This window comes from Zootoca vivipara, chromosome 13 (genome assembly GCF_963506605.1).
Source record: "Zootoca vivipara chromosome 13, rZooViv1.1, whole genome shotgun sequence".
Classification (NCBI taxonomy): domain Eukaryota; kingdom Metazoa; phylum Chordata; class Lepidosauria; order Squamata; family Lacertidae; genus Zootoca; species Zootoca vivipara.
Genome location: NC_083288.1, coordinates 35865885 through 35891484, shown reverse-complemented (window position 1 = coordinate 35891484; position 25600 = coordinate 35865885). Strand labels below are relative to the sequence as shown.

General features: G+C 43.8%; 3 protein-coding genes across 3 annotated transcripts in view; 2 read left to right on the top strand and 1 right to left on the bottom strand.

Moving 5' to 3' along the window:
- The window catches only part of TNNT1 (troponin T1, slow skeletal type), a 119563-nt gene that overhangs the window by 61165 nt on the left and 32798 nt on the right, over positions 1–25600 (top strand). The gene's annotated exons all lie outside the window — the stretch shown is intronic.
- On the top strand, positions 6151–7284 carry LOC118078806 (galactoside alpha-(1,2)-fucosyltransferase 2-like). The gene has a single exon (XM_035102819.2). It carries the CDS (start codon positions 6151–6153, stop codon positions 7282–7284), a length of 1134 nt encoding a protein of 377 aa, XP_034958710.2.
- Positions 14282–15415, bottom strand: LOC118095493 (galactoside alpha-(1,2)-fucosyltransferase 2-like). Its single transcript, XM_035136743.2, has one exon. It carries the CDS (start codon positions 15413–15415, stop codon positions 14282–14284), a length of 1134 nt encoding a protein of 377 aa, XP_034992634.2.

Sequence of the window (25600 nt, the reverse complement as noted above, 5' to 3'; positions counted from 1 at the left end):
AAAGATAGGTATCCGGGGATGGGGGGGTACTAAATATTCAAAAACTTGTTTATTTATGTAGCTCATACTATATGCTTGTTGTGCAATGGTTTTTAAGATAGTAGTAATCGAGTCCGTGGGATCCTTCCCAATTTGACGATAAAATTTTTCGTCTGATAACAACCTTTTTGCCTCTGATATCTAATGTTGGGTACCCTGTATGACAATACCTCCCCCCTTGTCAGCAGGTTTAATCACAATATTCCGATCCTGCGATAAACGTTTTGGACTATCTTGCTGAGCCTTGGATAAATTATCTCTGGCTCTGAGCCCCTTCTTCTCCAACCTCTCAAGATCTCGCAACAACAATTGATGAAACAAAATAATAGCTGGATTAGAGTTAATTGGGACAAAAGTAGATTTAGGTTTGAACTGGTATTTTATATGGTCACTGGTACCAAACAGTTCCCGGAGTTTAATATTACGGATAAGTTTAAACAAATCAATTCTCATCCGAAACTCACTATTGTTACTGAACAATGACTATAAGCTTTTTGCGGATATAATGGCGAAAAGACTGAAAGAGATTCTTAATGAGATAATTCATAAAGATCAAGCAGGGTTCCTTCCTGGCCGACAGTTAAAAGATAATGTGAGACATATTATTGATATAATAGAATATCTGGAGACCAGGATCTACAAACCTGCGGTGTTAATTTTTATAGACGCAGAAAAAGCTTTTGACAATATTTCTTGGCAGTTTATGAAGAAAAATCTGGAACTGATGGGAGTGGGAGGATCTTTCATGAATGGAATAGAAGCAATATACTCTGAACAAAAAGCTAAATTGATTGTAAATAATGTTTTGACAGTGTATTTTGATATTACAAAAGGTACTAGACAAGGCTGTCCACTTTCACCGTTGTTGTTCATCACGGTCCTGAAGGTACTCCTAAACAGACTGAGAGAGGTTTCAGTGATTAAAGGTATTAAATTGGGGGCAAAAGAATTTAAATTAAAGGCCTTTGCGGATGATTTGGTTTTAACTTTAGAAAATCCTAGTGAAAGTGTTGCAGAAGCATTAGAGGAAATCGAGAGATTTGGACGGATGGCAGGATTTAAATTGAATATACACAAAACAAAAATGGTGGTCAAGAATATGAGGATAGAAGAAAAGGAAGAATTACATCAAAAATACAGAATAGCGGTGGCCAAAAAGGTAAAATATTTGGGAATATGGCTGACAGCAAAAAACATTAATTTGTTTAATGACCATTATGAACCAGTGTGGAAAGAGGTAAAGAGAGACCTGGAAGTATGGAATAGAATGAAGTTGTCATTTCTTGGAGGAATTGCTGCAATAAAGATGAATGTATTACCTAAGATGTTATTCCTATTTCAAACAATTCCTATCATCAAAGGGACAGGACAATCCAAAGAATGGCAGAAAATCTTGTCTAGATTTATCTGGCAGGGGAAGAAACCACGAATAAAATTCAAATTATTGATTGATAAAAAAGAAAGAGGCAGATTCTCCATGCCAGATTTGAAGATATATTATGAAGCGTCTATGCTGGTTAAGAGAATGGATAACGCTGGAAAATACAGATTTGTTAGATTCAGAAGGCTACAACAACAGATTTGGCTGGCATGCTTACCTCTGGTATGAAAAGACAAAAGGTTTTACAAATCATGTGATGAGAAGATCATTATATGAGGTTTGAGAAAGAAATAAAATGCTGTTGGAAAGGAAGACCCCATGGTGGATATCACCTCTAGAGGTTTTAACTGTTAAGAAGATAAACATGGAGGGGAGGAGGGCCACTTACGAGGAGATATTGATGAACAGATAGGGGCTGGAAAGTAAAACCATGTGAGGAAAGAAAAGAGGTTTTGACAGGATGGTTGCAGTACCACCAAGTGAATGATATATTGTTAAATGATAGGAAAGTTGGGTTTGAAGATAAAAGGTCCAAATTTCAAATAGAATTGCTGGAAGGCAGAGTGAAATTGCTATCGAAAATGTATAACCTTTTGTTAGAGTGGTTTACGAAAGATGAAATGACAAAAGAGGTGATGATAAAATGGGCAAGAGTTTTTGGGTATAATATCGAATATGATGCATGGTTGAAATTATGGAATGAAACATTGAAATTTACTGCATGTACTACGTTGAAAGAAAATGTAATGAAAATGATATATAGATGGTATTTAACACCAGAAAAATTAGCCAAAATGTATAGAATGAGTAAATTATGCTGGAAATGTAAAGATAAAGATGGTGAATTTTATCACATGTGGTGGACATGCGAAAAAGTAAAAAGATTTTGGGAAATGATATGTAACGAATTGAAAAAGATGTTTAAGTATACCTTTCCCAAAGAACCTGAAGCCTTTCTATGGGGATTAATGGGAGAGGAAATAGCAAAAGGAGATCAGAGATTATTTATGTATGCTACAACCGCGGCGAGGACTTTATTAGCCCAAAAATGGAAATTACAGGAGATACCGATGATTGAGGACAGATGAAAATGATTGATTATGCAGAGTTAGCAAAGTTGACTTGCAGGATCCGAAACCAGGGAGAGACAAAGTTCCAAAGGGAATGGAGTAAATTCATTGACCATATGGAAAGGAACTGTAGAAGTTTAAAGATACCTGCAGGACTGAAATAAATCCTATGAACTTGATTTAAACATGTGAGTAAAAAAGGAACTGCAAGATAAAAGTGAGAAATAAAGCTGAATGACGGGAGGGGGGAAATTAACAGCTCGGCAGAGCGAAATGAACTGAGATGGGTGAATATAAGATGGAATGCATTTTTAAAAAAAATGTTTTTGTTTTCTTGTTTATTTGGAAAATTCAATAAAAACCATTTGAAAAGAAGAAGAAAAAAGAAAGTTGCTTCGAGTTGCCTTGGACAAGAAAAAGCAACAAATAAAATTTATTCATCAAATCCCATGTGTGACTCTCTCCTGGGACAAGCTTGCTGGAACAGGGTTTGCAGGCAGAGGGCGATCTTGGCTCCTGGATGACATATTGTCTCTACACACTGTGTTCTTTCGGAACTATCCGTTGCACCATCCTACTTTGTGTAATAACATTTCAGATTTGTCACAGTGTCTTATACTGTTTCACAATCACATGCACCCTGTTGTGATAGGAACGCCCTCCCATCAGATGTCAAGGAAATAAACACCTATCTGACTTTTAGAAGACATCTGAAGGCAGCCCTATTTAGGGAAGTTTTTAACATTTGATGTTTTATCGTATTTTTCATATTCTGTTGTGGCTGGGGAAACCCAGCCAGATGGGCGGGGTATAAAAAATAAATTGTTTCAGAGGATTATCTTGTTTTCTGATTACATCAACAAGTCTAGGCAGAAATGCAATCGAGTCATTTGAATTTAGTTAATTAGTTAAAAGCAGAAGAGCAAGTGGACTGGTGCAGTGGTTCTTTCTGAGTAACACCATGCATTTGCTCCTGTATCCCGTTGCCACTGCTTAGCAGCCTTATCAGGGCCCTCACTTACATCTTGCCAAACAGGTGGGTCATGATCTACCCTCTGTGGCCACTGCACTAGACTATCAAAAGCAGAGGAGATGGATGCTCCCTTTCGTCAGGTCCCTGTCTCTGGCTTCTGGAGATTTCACTAGATATATTCCATGCATTGTAAAACTTTGGTCTCCAAAACCACGAGCTTAAGACTTGAGCTATTTTTCAAAACAAAATGGGTGTTTCCCAGAATTCAGAATTCCTCAGCCGTCACTACTTTGCAAGCTTGCGCGGAATTGTTGTTTTGTTGTTTAGTCGTGTCCGACTCTTCGTGACCCAGGCACTCCTGTCTTCCACTGCCTCCCGCAGTTTGGTCAAACTCATGTTCGTAGCTTCGAGAACACTGTCCAACCATCTTGTCCTCTGTCGTCCCCTTCTCCTAGTGCCCTCAATCTTTCCCAACATCAGGGTCTTGCGCGGAATTACAGAAGACTTAGAGCGCTGTATTAAGGCCATGGACACCTTAAGGGACGATTCTAAGCAATTTCAGAAATCCTGCACTTAGTTAGTAGGATGCACTACTTTAGCAGGTGGACTTTTATTATTGTTGTTGCTTCAAGTGCAGGCAGAAAACAAGTGGCCAGAAAGCCTCTTAAATCTAATGCATGTATCTGGTGTGGAAAATGGCCATTTATCATTGCTAAATTATGATCTGCATGGGTTTTTATGACAGGTCTGCAGAAAAGCAGTAACCTCCTTGCAAAAATATGGTTAGCGCATCAGACTTTTGGTATCTATGGCTCTTCCTTATTCTATTATTATTATTATTATTATTATTATTATTATTATTATTATTATTAAACATTTTTGTCGGTTTTACAAGATTACATACATTTTAAGTTTAACCATTTCTTAAAAGACTGGAGTAAATACTTCATTTATTTTAAAAAATAATTGTAAACAGTTCAAATCATTGGCTGGGATGTAATGACGTAATGTGGAATTAAGTATGGTAACTATAGATATTTAATAGATGGATATAGGCTGTTCCTTTTAATTACTCAGGCAGGGCACGTCCCACAGGAGGTGGGGTGCAATGCTACAGGGAGGCAGATAAAACGACACGTACTTTTTCTCGAGTCCTGCCCACATTTCTCAGAGCACCCCTTGGGACTGGCTCCAACTTAAAGCTCCAGCTTAATTCTTCCCTGAGTCCAGGATTGCCTTTAGACAGCTCGGTGGTCAGATAACTCCATACCCTCCAACATTTATCCAATGAAAATAGGGACGTCCTACCAGGAGGGGTGCAATGCTACAAGGGAGCAGATAAAACCCGGTGTACTTTTTTCTGGAGTCCTGCCCACATTTCTCAGAACACCTCTGGAGACTGGATGCAACTTCAAGCACCAAGTTCACTTTTCCCTGTGACCAGGTGAGAAGCAGTGCTGGGGGATCTCTTTGCTGACTCTGTTTGTGTGTGTCTCTTTGTGTGTGCATGAGAGAGGGGAAGCAAAACACATGCACGAAGCAAGACTAGGTGGTGGAGAGATGGAACAGTGGAGGGAATGGAGAAGCAAAGGTTACTCACCTCTCCCCACCATGAACAACAGAACATGGGAAAGGTGGATTCTTTGCTGGGAACTGAATGGACCGGTAGAATAGAACCTGATATCAAGGTGCTATGAAGCAAATGAACTTTTGTGGATTAGTCAGCAGTTCCCAAGGAAACAGAGAGGATCTCTTCATTTATTTCCAGGAGCTGCCAACATCACAAAAGTAGAAATGACCATTATGGAGAAAGAAAAAGAAAGGGGGGAAATGATTGATCACAGAACAATGTTACCCCCTGGGATAATCATAAAGGGTATCTGGCTCCTTATAAATCTGCTGTTGCTTCAGTGACCAAAGAAGAGGACTTTAACTTCTAGGAAATTTTGACTCCTGGGAATTTTACTGTGTTGCCATATACCTGAATGTGGTCAAAAGTGGCAGAATACTATCTTAAGAACAAAGAAGTGAGGAGACAGGAGGCCTCCCTTCTTGACACTTGCAGTTAAGAATGTCTTTGGTTATGCAAATACATTAGAAATCTTAGGCAGGAATTTAATTTCAATGCTAATTTCAAGTAATTAGCAACAATTAATTTAGATCCAAAAACAAGGTTAGATTACATATGTGCAGGGCCGTCTTAAGCATATCAAGGCACCACCCAGCTTTGTCTTAGGGCCGGCCCTGCATATGTGAGGAAATGGGAGAAGGATTTGCATAGTGCAAAGGGTGGGTTTACTTTAGGTATCCCTCTAGGCCAGGCTTCCTCAACCTTGGCCCTCCAGATGTTTCGAGACAACAATTCCCATCATCCCTGACCACTGGTCCTGCTAGCTAGGGATCATGGGAGTTGTAGGCCAAAAACATCTGGAGGGCAGAAGTTGAAGAAGCCTGTTCTAGGCATTTATGTAGTGGCTTTCAGGCTTATGAATTCAATCTGGAACTTGATACACATTTACCTGGGAATAAGTTCCAGTGAAGTTATGGACATGTATAGCAAGCATAAAGGGTCACAGTGCCATCTAAGTCACGACTGATGTACAACAGTGGTTGTGTTCTGCATGTTGAACTTATCTGTTTTTTCACCCCCACTTTGCTCTTCTTTTAGGTGGTCCTAATGTGCAGCTATGGATCTCCCCCAAAGATGTCCCTTCAGCCAACCTGCCCTCGTATTCTTCCTCTACTTCTTTGGCTTCCTGTCCCTCTCTACATTATTGTACTTGTGTGAAAAAATGCCATACCAGCAGTGGAGGATCAGCTTCAAGAATGCATCCAATTTCCCAGGGATGGGACATCCTGCTTCCCTCACCACCACCACTTCTTCTCAGTCATACTATAACATAACCACCACTTCTTCCAGCTCTTCCTCTAAGATAATGGATAGTGGTATATGGACGGTGAACTCCATTGGCCGTTTGGGAAACCAGATGGGGGAATATGCCACCCTCTATGCCTTAGCCAAGATGAATGGACATCAAGCCTACATCTATCCCGCCATGCACCAGTACCTGTCACCAATATTCCGGATCACTTTGCCTGTGATCAATGCTGAAGTGGATAAAAAGATACGCTGGATGAATTTTGGTCTCCATGATTGGATGTCAGAGAGTTATAAACACATCAAAGGCAAGTATGTCCGGCTGACGGGCTACCCATGTTCTTACACTTTTTATCACCATATCCGCCAAGAGATACTTCAGCAGTTCTCCTTCCATGACCACATCAAGGAAGAAGCCAATCAATATCTTCAGGAGCTACGGGGGCAGCGCCAGGAGGTGACATATGTTGGTGTGCATGTCCGCAGAGGGGATTATGTCTATGTGATGTCCAAGATCTGGAAAGGTGTGGTGGCTGACAGGGGCTATTTGGAGAAAGCCATGAACTATTTCAGAGAGAAGTACCCCAATCCCATCTTTGTGGTGACCAGCAATGGGTTGGAGTGGTGCAAGGAAAACATTGATGCCTCCAGAGGGGATGTTTATTTTTCTGGGGATGGGCGGGAGTCCTCTCCAGGGAGGGATTTTGCTCTCCTTGCTCATTGCAACCACACAATAATGACGATCGGCACTTTTGGCATCTGGGCCGGCTACCTGGCTGGTGGGGAGACCGTCTACTTGGCCAACTACACCCTCCCAGACTCTCCCTTCCTTAAGGTCTTCAGGCCCTCAGCAGCATTTTTGCCCGAATGGATTGGGATTCCAGCGGACCTTTCCCCTCTGCTGCCCAAGAAACCTTCCCAAGTCCAGAAGCCAGAAGCTTGAGCAGATAGTTGCTGATTCAGGTCAAATTAGATACTGTTGGAAGGACTTGTCTGGGCACTGATTCCACAAAGCATGTATGTGAGAGTGGTCACCAGTACTCCTGACAGGGGGCTCAAAAACCTAGCTTGGTCAAACACATTGATTCCACCTCTTTTAGACCTCACTTTGCAGTTTGGTGGAGAGGTTGGTACATAACACTATTCTAAGCCCTTCCACCACCAAGCCCTTAGCAACAATTTGTACACAGGCACCATTTATTCCCTCCCTGGTTCCATTGCAGAACCTTATCTCACCCCTTATTGGCTCTCTATTCATAGGCTTTGGAAGTAGTGAGAGCAGTAAAACGTTCAATACAAAGCAAGGAAGCTTGTTTTGCTTTGCTTTCTACCCTGGTCAATTGTAGATAATGAGCTCGGAGAGACCCACGTCCAACACTCCCTACTTGCTTCTTAGTGCCCCCTATGTAATCTGATTGCTTCCCCAAATTCTTAACCCCCCGTCTCCAAGTTTGATTGAAGACATCACACAACATCATGCCTTGGGAGTCTCGATCTGGTGGACTGCCATGACACTGGGGATCATGTGACCCTCCTATGATGATTGTAGGCCACCATGGACCAATAGGCAGGTGTATTCAACCACCTAGCACATCTGCGAAAGAGAAAACTGTACATGAGTCAAAATGGGATATCAGATGCAACCACTCTAGGATGACAGTAGGTCATCATGGATAAAGAGCATGAGGTTTGGAAAGCTCTAGCCAGTCAGGGGAGGGGGAATCTGGACATGTTGCAGACTGCCTTTTTTTTTTTTTGGCATGCATAGTCATGCTATGAGGAGTGGAGGTGGCAGCAAAACCAGTCATGGTTCCTGTGGGTTTTACCTACTTTCCTGTCGATATGAAAAAAAGCTTCAGTAGTGTAGCAAGAAAGCGATCAATACTAAGGAGCTTATCATTTTCCCAAGAGCCATGAAAATTAAGCCCAAAAAGGGAGAGTCAGGGAAGTTTTTGACAATCTGTTAAAAGCTTAACAAAACAAGTACTTCTGATTATTTAAGCCTCCTCATTTGGCCCGTGGAGCAGTTCTGGCCAAGCTTACCTGTCTGTTAGTATTTTCATCCCTCCTTATCTGTCAATCTCCTGACTCAGTGGAGAGAGAAGGGGGGAGAAGCTTTTCTTGGTAACTGTTATTCGTAACTGTCAGCGCTGGAGAGTGTGTTCTGAGGTAAAGATGAGTTCTTATTACTGTTAGATAACTGAAACTCACACAGTTTGTATATTATACCAATAGCTTAGACTCAGTGTTTGAACCAACTGGTTACAAAGAAATTCAAAACATGCTAAAGCTAAAGATGCAGAACCTTGGCTTAATGCGATGAAATCTGAGTTGAATTCCCTGAAACAAAATGAAACTTGGGAATTGGTTCCAGAAGAACCAGGTATGAAATTTGTAGACAGTCGGTGGATATTTAAGACAAAAACAGACCAGCATGGTAAAGTTGTCAGACATAAAGCTAGATTAGTAGCACGTGGTTTTTCTCAAGTTCTCAAGTTCCTGACCATGAGACGTACTCACCCACAGCAAAATTTGAAAGCATCAGACTGTTGATGAAAATTGCTGCTGAAGAAGGCATGACTATTTCTCATCATGAGGTTTTTATACGATGTTCTTGATGAGAGTATTTATATGCTACCACCAGATGGCATACAAATCAAAAAGGGGGTGGTATGCAAGTTTTAAAAAATCTCTATATGGTCTAAAACAGGCACCCTCAAACTTCGGCCCTCCAGATGTTTTGGACTACAATTCCCATCATCCCTGACCACTGGCCCTGTTAGCTAGGGCTCATGGGAGTTGTAGGCCAAAACATCTGGAGGGCCGAAGTTTGGGGATGCTTGATCTAACACAATTGTAACTTCTTTACATATATACCAAGTTGTTCCTTATTAACAGCTTTGGTCAAAACATCTGCTGGAATTTCATTTCCTGGCATATATGAAACTTTCACAACTCCATTTTTAATACACTCTCTAACCCGGTGCAATTTAATTTGCAAAGTTTGGGGATGCCTGGTCTAAAACAAAGTGCTCGTTGCTGCCACACTAAACTGACTGATGTACTATTTTCATTAGGTTTTCAACAAGGAAAAGCAAATTCTTGTGTATTTGTGAAAGGGTGTAATCAACAGAAACTGTATTGTGTGTGTTATGTTGATGATATTTTGTTTTTCTGGAAGGATATAAACATCTACAGAAACGAGCACTTTGGCAGCAACGAGCACTTTGTTTTAGACCAGGCATCCCCAAACTTTGCAAATTAAATTGCACCGGGTTAGAGAGTGTATTAAAAATGGAGTTGTGAAAGTTTCATATATGCCAGGAAATGAAATTCCAGCAGATGTTTTGACCAAAGCTGTTAATAAGGAACAACTTGGTATATATGTAAAGAAGTTACAATTGTGTTAGATCAAGCATCCCCAAACTTCGGCCCTCCAGATGTTTTGGCCTACAACTCCCATGAGCCCTAGCTAACAGGACCAGTGGTCAGGGATGATGGGAATTGTAGTCCAAAACATCTGGAGGGCCGAAGTTTGGGGGTGCCTGTGTTAGATTGTCATAAAGTTCGGAATGAAAAGGGGGAGGTTGTTAGTATTTTCATCCCTCCTTATCTGTCAGTCTCCTGACTCAGTGGAGAGAGAAGGGGGAGGAGCCTTCCTTGGTAACTGTTATTCCTAACTGTCAGTTCTGGAGAGTGTGTTCTAAGGTAAAGATGAGTTCTTATTACTGTTAGATAACTGAAACTCACACAGTCTGTATATTATAGTTATATATGTTTAGACTATTAAAATAAAAGAAGAATTACTTCAAAATCTCTGAAGCTGAACTTCACCTGTTGATTGGTGCTCACAGCTAACAGTTGTGAGTCCGGATATATGGTTTAAAAATCCATCGCTGCCTTCCCCTTGACTACCAGGTGCAGGACAGGTCAAGCTACAGCACAACCAAATTCAAAAGGTGCTCTAACTGTGCATGCACACTATGCCATGAAAGCACGTCGGAAGCGGATTTCCCCACTAGAGGCCCCCATTCTTGTTGCCTTCTTGGTGTCGGGTAGAGCTTAGAAATAAGTTCATCAGCTTTAACGCCAGGATTTTCAACCAGGGCTCAGAATATGGCTTCAAACGCCTCAGCATATTTTGGGATATCATATGAATCGGGACCTGGACAACCACAAGTCTAAAGAGAAATTTGAATTGTTTTTAAGTTGTGTTGTAAATTGAGTGAAGCAGGGGTGCCAACTTGAATAAAATATTGTGGGGGCCCAGGTAAGTCCTGCCCCACACAATTGATCACATGACGAAGCGCACACACTCCATTTGAATGGCAATGCCCATCAACTTTGTGGGGGCCCAGTCCCCTCAAATATTTTATTGTGTGGGCCAAAGCCCCCACGGCCCCTAAGAGTTGGCTCCTGTGTAATTAAGCCAGAACATTTGCAGCTGACCTTGGCATAGGAAGTGATCTGCTTCACCAAGTCTGTCTCTGTTGCACCACCACAAGAAAATCTGGAGGCAATTTAAAGCTCTTCCTCTCTGCTCATTGTATCGCATTGGGTACATATCTTTGTTACATTTTCAGTGAATGATATCCATCTTGACATAATAATAAAAACAATTTATTATTTATACCCCGCCCACCTGGCTGGGTTTCCCCAGCCACTCTGGGTGGCTCACAACAGAATATTAAGAATATGATAAAACATCAAACATTTAAAACTTCCCTAAACAGGGCTGCCTTCAGATGTCTTCTAAAAGTCGGATAGGTGTTTATTTCCTTGACATCGGATTGGGGGAGGGGGTGTTCCCATCACACCAGGGTGCCTGTGAATATGAAATAGTATAAAACACTTTGACAAATCTGAAATGTTATTACACAAAGTAGGACGGTGCAACAGATAGTTCTGCTAGAACTTAGTGTATAGAGACTATATGTCTTACAGGAGCATAGATCGCCCTCTGCCTGCAAACCCTGTTCCAGCAAGGTTGTCCCAGGAGACAGCCACACATGGGATTTGATGATGAGCTACATGTAAAGTCCAATGATCTTGGCAGCCTGGTGGCGCCTCAGATTCTTTCTTCTTTGGTTTTTAGACCAGGCTCGCTTCTTCCCTCCACGATTCCAAACACATACTTTCCAAAATTCAAAATCAGGTTCAGGCTATCTGAAATAGGCTTTTGTTATTAACATTCTCTATCAGTATTACCATACCAGCCAAAGACATTTTCGCACTTCAGGCAAACCACAAAACGGCATCTCCCCTGCCGGGGAGGGGGGGTAGAGGGGAGATGATCAAAGATCTACACTGGGAACAAGGGAGGAGTGAATATCTATTATCAGAAACAAGGTGATGGATCAAATCAACTTTATGCAATGGTTGAAGTGGAAATAAAAATCAAGGCGGGGGGATGGCATACCCTCCAACATTTCTCCAAGGAAAAAAGGGTTGTCCCATTCCACAATGATAATGTTACTATTTATACCCCATACATCTTACTGGGTTGCCCCAGCCACTCTAGGCAGCTTCCAACATATATAAAAACATAAAAAAAACATTAAACATAAAAAAACCTTCCCTATACAGAATTGCCTTCAGATGGCTCGTGGGGTCGGATAACTCCATACCCTCCAACATTTATCCAATGAAAACAGGGACACCCTAAGGAAAAGTGGGACATTCCAGGATCAAATCAGAAACCGGGACGGCTTCTCTGAATTAGGGGTGCCTCTGGAAACGCTTGGAGGGTTTGGGATGGGCTACTCTGAATCATGTCAGGGAGGTGCAGACTCCAAAAGACCCCAGAGAACAGCTCCAGCTTTTTCCTCCCTAGGGATGGGAGGAGACTAGCAGCACATCCTATTTGCTGAGAGGCTGCAGTACAGTCGCCATGGGGGTGGGGGGGCGGCTGAGGAGGCTACAAATCCAGCCTCCAAGGAGGGTGCTGAAGCCGTTCTTATCTCTGTGATGGCAGCAGCAGGTGGTGATGCATTTCTTGTAGGCTGGATCTGCTGCCCCCTGTGTATCCTGCCACGCAAGGTGGCCGCTTCTCCTTGCCTCATGGGTGGTTCAGCTCTGTGGGCATGTTTCGTAAGTAGATATATAGACATATAGCGTGCTATGAATTTCCTTCACCTTTATTGTTTCATTAATATGAATGCATAAAAGTACTTTTCATGCAATATCTGGTTTCAGTGAATGAAATCCACCAGTTTTGTTGAATTAATTAAACTAAATAGTTTCCATTTGATTGTGAGTAAATGTGCAATTAACTGGGTTTTTTAGTTTTATTGTGTTGTTCTCTTCCTGGAGAAACCCAGCCACATGGGCGGCAAAAATTAATGATGATGATGATGGTGATGATAAATAATAATAATTCCAAGTTGTGCAAACCACTATTCTGAATCATGCTTTTTAAAGGACAGGGTAGGGGGCACTGGGGATGAGTTTCTGGAACTGGGGTGGGAGGTGGGGCATATGTGGCCTGAAAGATTTGGAAACCATTGATATATAAGGTAAAGGTAAAGGGACCCCTGACCAATAGGTCCAGTTGCAGACGACTCTGGGGTTGCGGCGCTCATCTCACTTTACTGACCGAGGGAGCCGGCGTACAGCTTCCAGGTCATGTGGCCAGCATAACTAAGCTGCTTCTGGCGAACCAGAGCAGCACACGGAAATGCCGTTTACCTTCCCGCTGTAGCGGTACCTATTTATCTACTTGCACTTTGACGTGCTTTCGAACTGCTAGGTTGGCAGGAGCTGGGACCGAACAACGGGAACTCACCCCATTGCGGGGATTCAAACCACCGACCTTTTGATCGGCAAGCCCTAGGCTCAGCGGTTTAACCCACAGCGCCACCCGCGTCCCATTGATATATACTATGGCTCAATTGCATTCAAAACAACAGTGGGGAGGAGCAACCTGCATATGGTAACCAAGTCAGCTGGGCAGCAGCTCCAGGAAAATACAAATATATGCATCAAAAGATATTTCTTGCCAGGAGAGAGATGGGAGGGAACACCTGCCCATAGTGATATATTTGGACTGAGAGTGAGTGGTGCTGAATGGCAATACATCCTTTAAAAATAAATAAATCGGATAGTGGTTCTGTGCCTTTAAGAACTAAGGACATGCTGCTTTTTAAGGGAGCAAGTTGCAGTGAGTTGATAGTGAAAGCAGTTGAGGGTGGGATGCAGGAATGTCTAGAGCAGGTGTTGCCAACATTCCAACTCCCTTCAGCTCTGACCAGCATAGCCAATGGCCAAGGATGATGGGACTTGGAGTCTGAGAACATCTGGAAGCCAACATAATGGCTACCCCTGTTCTGGACCTTGGGGTATCATGGTGAGGAAAGAGGTCAGATGGGGGGGGGGACGGGGACGACCCAAGCTAGACTTGTATTTCCCACTCTGCCTTTTCCACAGAGCCCCATCCCTGTTCATCATTCTCAACACTAGAGCAAATATTGTGCATGAAGGAATTCCAATGTTCAATCCATTGCATTCCCAGTTAAAACACATCTTGGATTAGTGCGGAGGCAGACTTTTCTCTGACCTGAAACGTTGCAGACCCACGGACAGTCTGCAGAGTAGATGATCCTGGGCTCAATATGCCCACTTACAGAGCTAAAGTTCCCAATGTTCTTTAGTACGAGAGGAAGCCTCTTGAAAGTGCAGTTATGTCCATTGTTCCTGTGTACATATTGCTGCTAAGGGCTTGGTGGTGTAAGGCCTTAGAATATGGTTATGTCCCAACCCCTTCACCTTACTGCAAAGTGAGGTCTAAAAGAGGTGGAATCAATGTGTTTGACCAAGCTAGGTTTTTGAGCCCTCTTGTCAGGAGTACTGGTGACCACTCTCACATACATGCTTTGTGGAATCAGTGCCCAGACAAGTCCTTCCAACAGTATCTAATTTGACCTGAATCAGCAACTATCTGCTCAAGCTTCTGGCTTCTGGACTTGGGAAGGTTTCTTGGGCAGCAGAGGGGAAAGGTCCGCTGGAATCCCAATCCATTCAGGCAAAAATGCTGCTGAGGGCCTGAAGACCTTAAGGAAGGGAGAGTCTGGGAGGGTGTAGTTGGCCAAGTAGACGGTCTCCCCACCAGCCAGGTAGCCGGCCCAGATGCCAAAAGTGCCAATCGTCATTATTGTGTGGTTGCAATGAGCAAGGAGAGCAAAATCCCTCCCTGGAGAGGACTCCCGCCCATCCCCAGAAAAATAAACATCCCCTCTGGAGGCATTGATGTTTTCCTTGCACCACTCCAACCCATTGCTGGTCACCACAAAGATGGGATTGGGGTACTTCTCTCTGAAATAGTTCATGGCTTTCTCCAAATAGCCCCTGTCAGCCACCACACCTTTCCAGATCTTGGGCATCACATAGACATAATCCCCTCTGCGGACATGCACACCAACATATGTCACCTCCTGGCGCTGCCCCCTTAGCTCCTGAAGATATTGATTGGCTTCTTCCTTGATGTGGTCATGGAAGGAGAACTGCTGAATTATCTCTTGGCGGATATGGTGATAAAAAGTGTAAGAACATGGGTAGCCCGTCAGCCGGACGTACTTGCCTTTGATGTGTTTATAATTCTCTGACATCCAATCATGGAGACCAAAGTTCCTCCAGTGGATCTTTTTGGCCACTTCAGCATTGATCACAGGCAAAGTGATCCGGAATATTGGTGAGAGGTACTGGTGCATGGCGGGATAGATGTAGGCTTGATGTCCATTCATCTTGGCTAAGGCATAGAGGGTGGCATATTCCCCCATCTGGTTTCCCAAACGGCCAATGGAGTTCACTGTCCATATACCACTATCCATTATCTTAGAGGAAGAGCTGGAAGAAGTGGTGGTTATGTTATAGTATGACCGAGAAGAAGTGGTGGTGGTGAGGGAAGCAGGATGTCCCATCCCTGGGAAATTGGATGCATTCTTCAAGTTGACCCTCCACCGCTGATATGGCATCTTGTCATATAGGTGCAAGAATGTAGAGAGGGACAGGAAGCCAAAGAAGTAGAGGAAGAATAAGAGGTAAGGTTGACTGAAGGAACATCTTTGGGGGAGATCCATAGCTGCACAATAGAAACACCTAAAAGAAGAGCAAAGTGGGGTGAAAAGACAGGTAAGATCAACATGCATAATCACTGTTATACGTCAGTCATGACTTAGATGGCACTGTGACCCTTTATGCTATACATGCCCATAACTTCAGTGGAACTTACTCCCAGGTAAATGTGTATCAAGTTCCAGACTGAATTAATAAGCCTGAAAGCCACTGCACAAATGCCTAGAAGGATACTTAAAGTAAACCCACCCTTTGCACTGTGCAAATCCTTCTCCCATTTCTTCACATATGTAGTCTCACCTTGTTTTTGGAAATTTTGCATTTTTACATCAACTTAATTTCTAAATTAATTGTTGCTAATTATCTGAAATTAGTCTTTCTGTCTAGATTTTTTAATGTATTTGCATAACCAAAGACATTCTTAACTGCAAATGCCCCAAAAGGAAGGCCTCCTGTCTTCTCACTTCTTTGTTCTTAAGATAATATTCTGCCACTTTTGACCACATTCAGGTATATAGCAAAACAGTTCAATTCCCAGGAGTCAAAATTTCCTAGATGTCCATCTAAGTTAAAGTCCTCTGCTTTGGTCACTGAAGCAACGGGAGATTTATAAAGAGCCAGATACCCTTTATGATTATCCCAGGTTGTAACACTGTCATTGTTCCGTGAGCAGTCATTTCCCGTTTCTTTTTCTTTGTCCATAATGGTCATTTCTACTTTTGTGATGTTGGCAGCTCCTGGAAATAAATGAAGAGATCCTCTCTGTTTCCTTGGGAACTGCTGACTAATCCACAAAAGTTTATTTGCTTCATAGCACCTTGATATCAGGTTGTATCCCAGCAAAGAATCCACCTTTCCCATGTTCTGTTGCTCATGGTGGGGAGAGGTGAGTAACCTTTGCTTCTCCATTCCCTCCACTGTTCCATCTCTCCACCATCTAGTCATGCTTCTTGCATGTGTTTTGCTTCCCCTCTCTCATGCACACACAAAGAGACACACACAGAGTCAGCAAATAGATCCCCCTGCACTCCTGCTCACCTGGTCACAGGGAAAAATTAACTTGGTGCTTGAAGTTGCAGCCAGTCTCCAGAGGTATTCTGAGAAATGTGGGCAGGACTCCAGAAAAAAGTACATTGGGTTTTATCTGCCTCCATGTAGCATTGCACCCCTCCTGTGGGACCTGCCCTGTCTGAGTAAGAATAAGGAAGAGCCACAGGTAATAAAATGCTGACATTTTAACAAGATTTTCATAAGGAAGTTACTGCTTTTCTGCAGACCTGTCATAAAACCCATGCAGAAACCCTTGCAGATCATAATTTAGCAATCATAAATGGCCATTTTGCACACCATGTACAGACTTCAGAACTGCCTGAGGCCCTCTGGCCACTTGTTTTCTGCCTGCACTTGGAGCTAAAACAAGAAGTCCTCCAGTTCAAACAGTGTATCTTACAATCTGAACACAGGATTTATATAATTGCTTGGGATGGTTTGTTAAGATGTCTCGTAGTCCTCCACAAACACGTTAAATAGGCCATAGAGTGTTTAATCAGCCAAAGGCCTGGTTATAGAGAAATGTTTTTGCCTGGTGCCTAAAGATATGTAATTAAGGTGACAGGTGAGTCTCCCTGGGGAGAGCAACCCACAATTGAGGAAAAGGTCCATTCTAGGAAGATAGGAATCTGCCATGACTTTCAATGGTACATAGTGGTACAATGGCAGGGGTACACAACTCTTCCTGGACATACCAGGGACTGAAAGACCTTCTGCATGCAAATCAGTCCTTCTCAAAGGCAGAGAAAAAAATGAGGAGTGTGAGAGTGATTCAACATAATGAGATAGAAAGGAAGACGTGGAAACGAAGAGGATTGGGTCCATACACCCGGTGCCATTACACCCAAAGCTACTCAGTCATATTATCCTGCCGAACATATTATCCTGCAAAACATAGGGATGTGGAAGAAATGCATGCTGCCGTACTCATAGGGGAATCCTAACCACTTATTCCTGGGCACTCCCAGTGTAAGAATATGACCTTTCCCACCTTCCTCAGCACAGTCAGCTTCTTTAAGGGGTGTGGTGGGGGGCAATTACAGCACAGGCCTTGCCAGTCTATATCCTATCATGCATAGGAGTCTTACTCCTAGGGGCCGAGGAGTCTTCAGGGGCCCCAATAAAATATCTAAGGGGCCTCCCAAAGTTAATGGACATTGCCATTCAAATGGTGAGCATGCACAGTGTCATGTGATCAATTATGCAGGGCGGGCTTACCTGGGTCCCCCCAATATTTTATTCAAGTTGGCACCCCTGCTGTCGTGTCCTCAGCTCTTGCTGAGGCATCACCTCTCTGCAAGTAATATAGGAAGAATTCAGCCAGCCCAGGGGGAGCTGTCCATGGTCCTGAATTCCAAGACCTCTGATTAAAAATACCTGCCGAGAAGAGAATCTGTTTGCCAGCTTCCACTTACCGTGGGAGCCCGAAGCTCTAATCTAGTAGAACAGGATGCTCATGTGTGAGATATCTGGTGAAGAGGTACCAAAGCAGAAGCTAGCTGGGCTAAAGCCAAGAGCAAGTGCTGAAGAAAGAGAGAGTGATAGGTAGACAAACAGACCGGAGGGATAAGCCAGGAAAGTTGCCCAGTTGTGTGACAAAGAAAACAGTTTGGCTGGAAGGGGAGTTGAAGGAGGGGCACAAGATCCAACCAGATTGGGTGCAGTTTGCCGCTTCCTATAAGCTTGCAGCTCTAACTAATAATCTCAGACCCTCCAACTGTCTCTGTTTTCAAGGGACAGTCCCAGATTTACAGAAGCCATCCCGGTTTCTGATTTGATCCCTTTGATTTGATTTTTGAGCCACTTTTTCTTTGTTTTCATCAAAGAAATGTTGGAGGGTATGCAATCTCTCTGTGTGTCTCAGGATTTCAGGAGTAGAATATAGCAGTATATAGCATTGGTAAACCTACCCAGACATGTCATGTAGTCACCTACAGTTGTTTTAATTTTTTTGTGGGTTTAATCTTTGTTTTTAATTGTGATAGTTTTATGTTCACTTATGTAATATTGTTGTCACATGTTATTCCAATCTCTGATCGGTGAAAGAGTCCACTAGTTCCAGCATTTACCCAGGGTTCAGTTTCCTTGGAATGAAGGTTGGTGGAGACTGTGGTGTCTTTAAGATATATGGTTTCATTTGCACATGTATAAATGTGTGGGTGGCACTATGGTCTAAACCACTGAGCCTCTTGGGCTTGCTGATCAGAATGTTGGTGGTTCAAATCCACATGATGGGGTGAGGTCCTGTTGCTCTGTCCCCGCTTCTGCCAACCTAGCAATTTGAAAGCATGCCAGTGTAAGTAAACAGCGTTTCCATGCACTCCGTCACGGTGTCCCATTGCACGAGAAGCGGTTTAGTCACGCTGGCCACATGACCCGGAAAGCTGTCTCTGGACAAATGCCGACTCCCTCGGCCTGAAACAAGATGAGCACCACAACCTCATAGTTGCCTTTGACTGGACTTAACCGTCCAGGGGTCCTTTACCTTTTACCTTATATACAACCTGAGCTTAATATGTAGGGGCTCACAGCATTAATGATGAAGAAAATAATTCCATAAAACTTTATTATTTTGATTTATTTTGATTTATTTTGATTTTATTTATTTATTTATTTATTTATTTATTTATTTATTTATTATTATTATTATTATTAGCCCATGGCCTAAATTATTAGCCCATGGCTAAATTGAAAAGAGCTTTTAGAACAAGTTGTTTTCATGTATTGTTTGTAGTTGATGTTCATTCCAGAACACTGAAAGCAATAAATGGATATTCCCCCCCCCCCAAATAATATTTATTCATTTTATAAGAATGGGGGGGGGGAATAAAAAATTCAAAAATAAAAAGGGGGGGAGAAGAAAAGAATAACAACGGCGACAATCTACATTGCTTAACATTAACATTCTTATATAGACTTCCTCGGTTCCCCCCTCACTGGTTCCATTTTTTATTCATCTTTAGCAATTTTCATATTATATCTTAAATCATTTTCCACATCTTATGAGTTTTCATGTTCCTCTATTTCATTAACCCTTTCCTCTTCATTATCCACATTTTTATTATCAGCATTTCATCATTATCCTTATCAACATTTCATCAATTATTCCTAACCCATAATTAATGTCCCACCCACTTATCTTCTATTTCACCCCTTAGCCTAAAACAGGCACCCCCAAACTCCGGCCCTCCAGATGTTTTGGCCTACAACTCCCATGATCCCTAGCTAAGAGGACCAGTAGCCAGGGATGATGGGAATTGTAGTCCAAAACATCTGGAGGGCCAGAGTTTGGGGGTGCCTGGCCTAAAACTACTTCCCAAAAAGATCCATAAATTTTAACATTACTTCTTTTATCCTAATAACCTTTAAGCAATTACATCTAATTCTACCCCCCCTGCTTCACTCTTGCCCCTTCTATCAGCGCTAACTAATCTGCAGTGCACATTTCCTTTCCATACTGCAAAGCAAGACAGCTACCAAAGTAAATGATAAAGCAATCACATTGACCAAGTGACTCACGTTCTGACTTGAAAGGAAAGAACAGAAAGGAGGTTATGAACACACAAACATGGGGTTATCACCTGTGCTTTCCTAATATAATATACGTAAGTCACTCTAAATTACCTGGAACTGTGCCTGTTTAAATAAGGAGCTGAGGTTCCAGGGCTACAAAGTTCTCTTTGGAAAGGAAAAGTCTCAGAAACCAAAGGTGGCCTTCACGGGAATGTCTGCTGGTTCAAAGGCATGTTTTCTGTTCACTTCCTCCCCACATGGTTATAATTATCAGCACACAAGCACACCACATCAGCAAGTTTAGGAACCAGAGGGGGACAGTTGCATATATCTCCTATACCAATCTAGAGTTTGCCAGATGTTTTGGACTACAATGCATTAGCCAGGGCTGAAGGGAGTTTCAGTCCAAAACATCTGGATGACTCCAGGTTGATGTTGACTGTCCCGTACCTTTATGGAAGTCAGCGCCACAAGAAACCCATTAAACTATTTGCTTTTAAAATGACTGATCGGGAACAGTGTCGCTTATTACATCCAGTAGCAGCAATAAGCTTGCAGAAACAAGCTGTTTGGAGGAGGGTTTTGTTTATTAAAGGCGTGTGATCTATTTCAAGGTTTTTGAGAACTGCTGGATAGCGTCCATGATTTCCTCCAAAATTTGTCTGAAATGGTGCTCTTGCTTTGCTCCCATATCCCACAGCTCATGGCTCCCTTGTTCTCCAATGACTTGTTAAAAGTAAAGGTAAAGGTAAAGGGACCCCTACAATCCAACATTGCTTGCTGGGTCTGATGGGAGTTGTAGTCCAAAAACTCTGGAGTCCATCATGTTGGCAAAGGCTGATCTTTGGGATGAATCAAGGCCAAACAACGTGTTATATTCAGGGTGTTTTTCCCCCCAGCTGGAACTCACCAGAACTCAGTTCTGGCACCTCTCAAGTGGGCTCCATTGCAATGGTAAGAGAACAAGGGAGGTGTTCATGGTGAGTTACGGCACCTCTTTTTCTAGAAAACTACCACTGGTTATATTATTCACAGTTTTAGAGAAGTGTGCTTAAGTAGGCTACAGTACTTTTATTCAGAAGGAAAAGCAGCCGAATCAGGGCCGTCTTAAGCACACCCGCAGCCCTGGCGCAAAGATCCCTCCGGCGTCCCCTCCGTTTCCCAGAATTTGGAACTCGGGGCCCAACTTGCGGACCACCTCATAGCCCCGGGAGCTGCCGCCCACAGAAGACACTGCCAATGTGGTGGCCGTGGTGTGACTGGCCAGACTGCTGGAACCCCGCAGTCGCTTGCGAGGCTCTGGGGTGCCTCCTCCTCCTCCACTGCCTGACAACGACAGCCCACTGCCGGTGCTCTCGCTGGAGGCAGTTGCAGGAGCAGGAGGCAGTTGCCACACCGTCGCCTGTGCCCCGGGGAGTGATGGTGGTGGGGCGATGGGCACCCGTGACACGGAGGAGGCCCCTCGGGAGCCGCTCCTGCCGCCGCCGCTCCCTCAGACGACAGCGGCTCCGCGGGCAGTGGCTGAGGGGATTCCCGCGGCCGAGGGAGAGGAGGTGGAGCAGGAGGAGGAGCCATAAGCCTTAGTGGCTCGTTGCGCCCCACCAACCATCTGGTGGCGTGAAGGGAAAGGGGAGGCTGCTGGCAAAGCCGTGCAGCTCCCCCTTTTCTCCGGCACCCCTGAGAGGCTGGCACCCTGGCGCAACGAGCCACTAAGCCCTATGGGAAAGATGCCTCTGAGCCAAATGATGCCCCCAATCTGGAATGCGCTCCCAATTTGGAACAGGGCACTGCACCTGCATGGTCATACTACTCTTTACCCTTGATGACGAAATCCTTTTTGTATCAAAAGGATACAAAAAGCAGCATGAGCCATAGACTTTTCGGCAGAAAATTGGTGCAAGATCCAGATCAGAAGCATGTTCTAGATTGGGGCCCCATGGCTGCTTTTTCTTTAGAATAAAAATGCCTAGTTCATGCATTTTCTTTTTAAGCACGGATAATGTAAGACACCGTCTGCCCCTCAGGCTCCTAAAGCAAATATCATGTCCTCTAATCGGGCAGCTGTCTTTGGTAGCTCTCTTTCAACCAAGTTAGGGCTGTGCCCATGCACTCTCCCTTTCCAAATTCAAAGCACCCAAGTGCCTTCTCACTGCCTTTCCATTTCATCACCAGTTTCTGCTGGGCATCTCACTCCAAAGGCTGTGAATCAGGTGTGGGGAGCCTCAGGGCAGCAGGGCAAATGTGGCCCACCAAGTCTCTCAATCCAGCCCTCAAGACTCTCCCAATACCACATTCCCTCCCACTTTGCCATACCTGCTTCACACTCTCCCCAAATGTTTTGGCCTGGCAGGAATGTGTCATTGAGCTCTTATGGTGCATTTTGCTTGCCTGGGCAGAGACAGAGAGGTATGTGTGAAGACACCAGCCACCTGTATACAAGTGAAATTGGCATTGGTTGCTTCACCACCAGCAGCATGTGACCCTGGAAAGTTGCCCAGAAGGAAATGTGGCCCTCAAACTGGAAAAAAGACTCCCCACCCCTGCAACAGAGAGACATTGAGGATCACTGTCTCTTTTGTTCAGTCCCTGACCATCAACACCCACCAATCAAGCAAAATCATAGTGCAATAGGTCCATCTACACTCATCCAGTTCCTAAGAAGGGCAGTGCCAAAGAATGCTCCAACTACCGCACAATTGCACTCATTTCACACGCTAGCAAGGTTATGCTTAAAATTCTACAAGGCAGGCTTAGGCAGTATGTGGACCGAGAACTCCCAGAAGTGCAAGCTGGATTTCGAAAGGGCAGAGGAACCAGAGACCAAATAGCAAACATGCGCTGGATTATGGAGAAAGCTAGAGAATTCCAGAAAAACGTCTACTTCTGCTTCATCAACTATGCAAAAGCCTTTGACTGTGTCGACCACAGCAAACTATGGCAAGTTATTAAAGAAATGGGAGTGCCTGATCACCTCATCTGTCTCCTGAGAAATCTCTATGTGGGACAAGAAGCTATAGTTAGAACTGGATATGGAGCAACTGATTGGTTCAAAATTGGGAAAGGAGTACGACAAGGTTGTATATTGTCTCCCTGCTTATTTAACTTATATGCAGAATTCATCATGCGAAAGGCTGGACTAGATGAATCCCAAGCCGGAATTAAGATTGCCGGAAGAAATATCAACAACCTCAGATATGCAGCTGACACAACCTTGATGGCAGAAAGCGAGGAGGAATTAAAGAACCTTTTAATGAGGGTGAAAGAGGAGAGCGCAAAATATGGCCTGAAGCTCAACATCAAAAAAACCAAGATCATGGCCACTGGTCCCATCACCTCCTGGCAAATAGAAGGGGAAGAAATGGAGGCAGTGAGAGATTTTACTTTCTTGGGCTCCTTGATCACTGCAGATGGTGACAGCAGTCACGAAATTAAAAGACGCCTGCTTCTTGGGAGAAAAGCAATGACAAACCTAGACAGCATCTTAAAAAGCAGAGACATCACCTTGCCGACAAAGGTCCGTATAGTTAAAGCTATGGTTTTCCCAGTAGTGATGTATGGAAGTGAGAGCTGGACCATAAAGAAGGCTGATCGCCGAAGAATTGATGCTTTTGAATTATGGTGCTGGAGGAGACTCTTGAGAGTCCCATGGACTGCAAGAAGATCAAACCTATCCATTCTGAAGGAAATCAGCCCTGAGTGTTCCCTGGAAGGACAGATCGTGAAGCTGAGGCTCCAATACTTTGGCCACCTCATGAGAAGAGAGGAATCTTTGGAAAAGACCCTGATGTTGGGAAAGATGGAGGGCACAAGGAGAAGGGGACGACAGAGGACAAGATGGTTGGACAGTGTTCTCGAAGCTACGAACATGAGTTTGACCAAACTGCGGGAGGCAGTGCAAGACAGTAGTGCCTGGCGTGCTATGGTCCATGGGGTCACGAAGAGTCGGACACGACTAAACGACTAAACAACACTCATCCAGAAGAAAGCCAAGTCTCGCCACACTTTCTCAACGTGTTTATTGTTCCTCTGAGATCTCAGTCCCCACCAGCAGCCTGCCTCCCCCCCCCCCCCGATTACATACACACACTGCCTTTTGCCTTTTCCATCTCAACCCCCCAGGCTAAGTTTATCTTGCTCCTAACAGCTGGGAGGGCTCTTGTTACACTGACATTCCAGCCTGGGAACAATGGAGGGGTGGGGAACGGGGTTCTCACTTGGCTGTTTCTATTCTCTGCTTGGATAATGCTGCCAGCTCCTCTCATTCTTCTAAAGGCCTCCAAATAGAAAGCTCTCTTGGTACGCAGCAGGGCATTGTCACACAAGGACACTGCAATGGGGAAGCTTGTTTTGCCGGTATCCATAACTAAAGGCCCCACCAGCAGGGGCAGGGTCCATATATGGAGGGTTAGGGAGAGGGCAGTGTTTCTCTCCCCCACCCCACCCGCTCTCCCACCCACACCGATGTCAGATCATATGAGATTGTTCTCCAGACATTCCTATAGCACTGGCCAGCTCCCTGGTTCTACACACTGATGTGCTCTCCAGCTATTAACCAGAGACAGTCTGTATTTTGTGGTTCCTTCTGCTAGCGAATCTGTGTGCAGCCAGATGTGAAAGAGGGCAGGACTCTTGCACCTTTAACAGTTGTATTATTATTATTATTATTATTATTATTATTATTATTATTATTATTATTAGAATTTATATAACGCCCTATACCCGGGGGTCTCAGGGCAGTTCACAGAATAAAATCAAGATATAAAACTACAAAATACCAAGTAAAAATAAAACAGTAACCCAATACCAGGGCCTTTTTTCTTTTTCAGCTTGAACTCACTAGAACTCAGTTCCATAACCTCTCAGATGGTCATCATTGCTATTATAAGAGAACAAGCATGGTGTTGAACGAGGAAAATCTGCAGGTGTGGCTTGCATGAAAAGCTACCTTTGCTAATATTCCCTTTTCCACATAACTATTAAGTGTGCACAAGCCCTGTCCTGTTTTGTAACTGGGCCAATGGAGGCTGGTCCATTAGCACAAATGGGGCACTGCCCCAGTGATCTCTGTCCCCCTCATACTTGCCTTCCTCTTTATTCACAAACCTTACAAGTCTCAATGGTTACCACCTACCACTTAGTTAGCTGCCCTATGACTTCCAATATGTTGTTTCTAATTTGCTTTGGGGTAAGGACACGGGTGGCGCTGTGGTCTAAACCACAGAGCCTAAGGCTTTCCGATCAGAAGGTTGGCAGTTTGAATCCCCGCAACGGGGTGAGCTCCCGTTGCTCGGTCCCAGCTCCTGCCAACCCTATTCATGAACTCTCAGGACTTTGTAACAGCGGAAGTGTTGATTGGCTTGCAGAGGTATGGAAAGTACACAAGACTGAGCCTCTTTTCATCTCCAAAGTGTTGGAGGGATTATCTGAATAACAGTCAGATAGAAACAAGTAAATGAGCTTATTTATCTAGAATGAATTCCAAAAGATCCATGTAAAAACCTCTTGTTTTGTTATTAAATGATTGCCTGTCTTTAAGGTCGCCAAATATCCAGAAGACTACCCAATTTAGGGCTCATCCACACTAAACCTTTGCTCCACATTTCTAGGCACAGGTCTGGGCTTTCTGG

What these genes read in the sequence shown, in the direction of transcription:
- LOC118078806 (XM_035102819.2), top strand. Translation starts at nt 6,151, where the DNA reads ATGGATCTCCCCCAAAGATGTCCCTTCAGCCAACCTGCCCTCGTATTC.
- LOC118095493 (XM_035136743.2), bottom strand. Translation starts at nt 15,415, where the DNA reads ATGGATCTCCCCCAAAGATGTTCCTTCAGTCAACCTTACCTCTTATTC.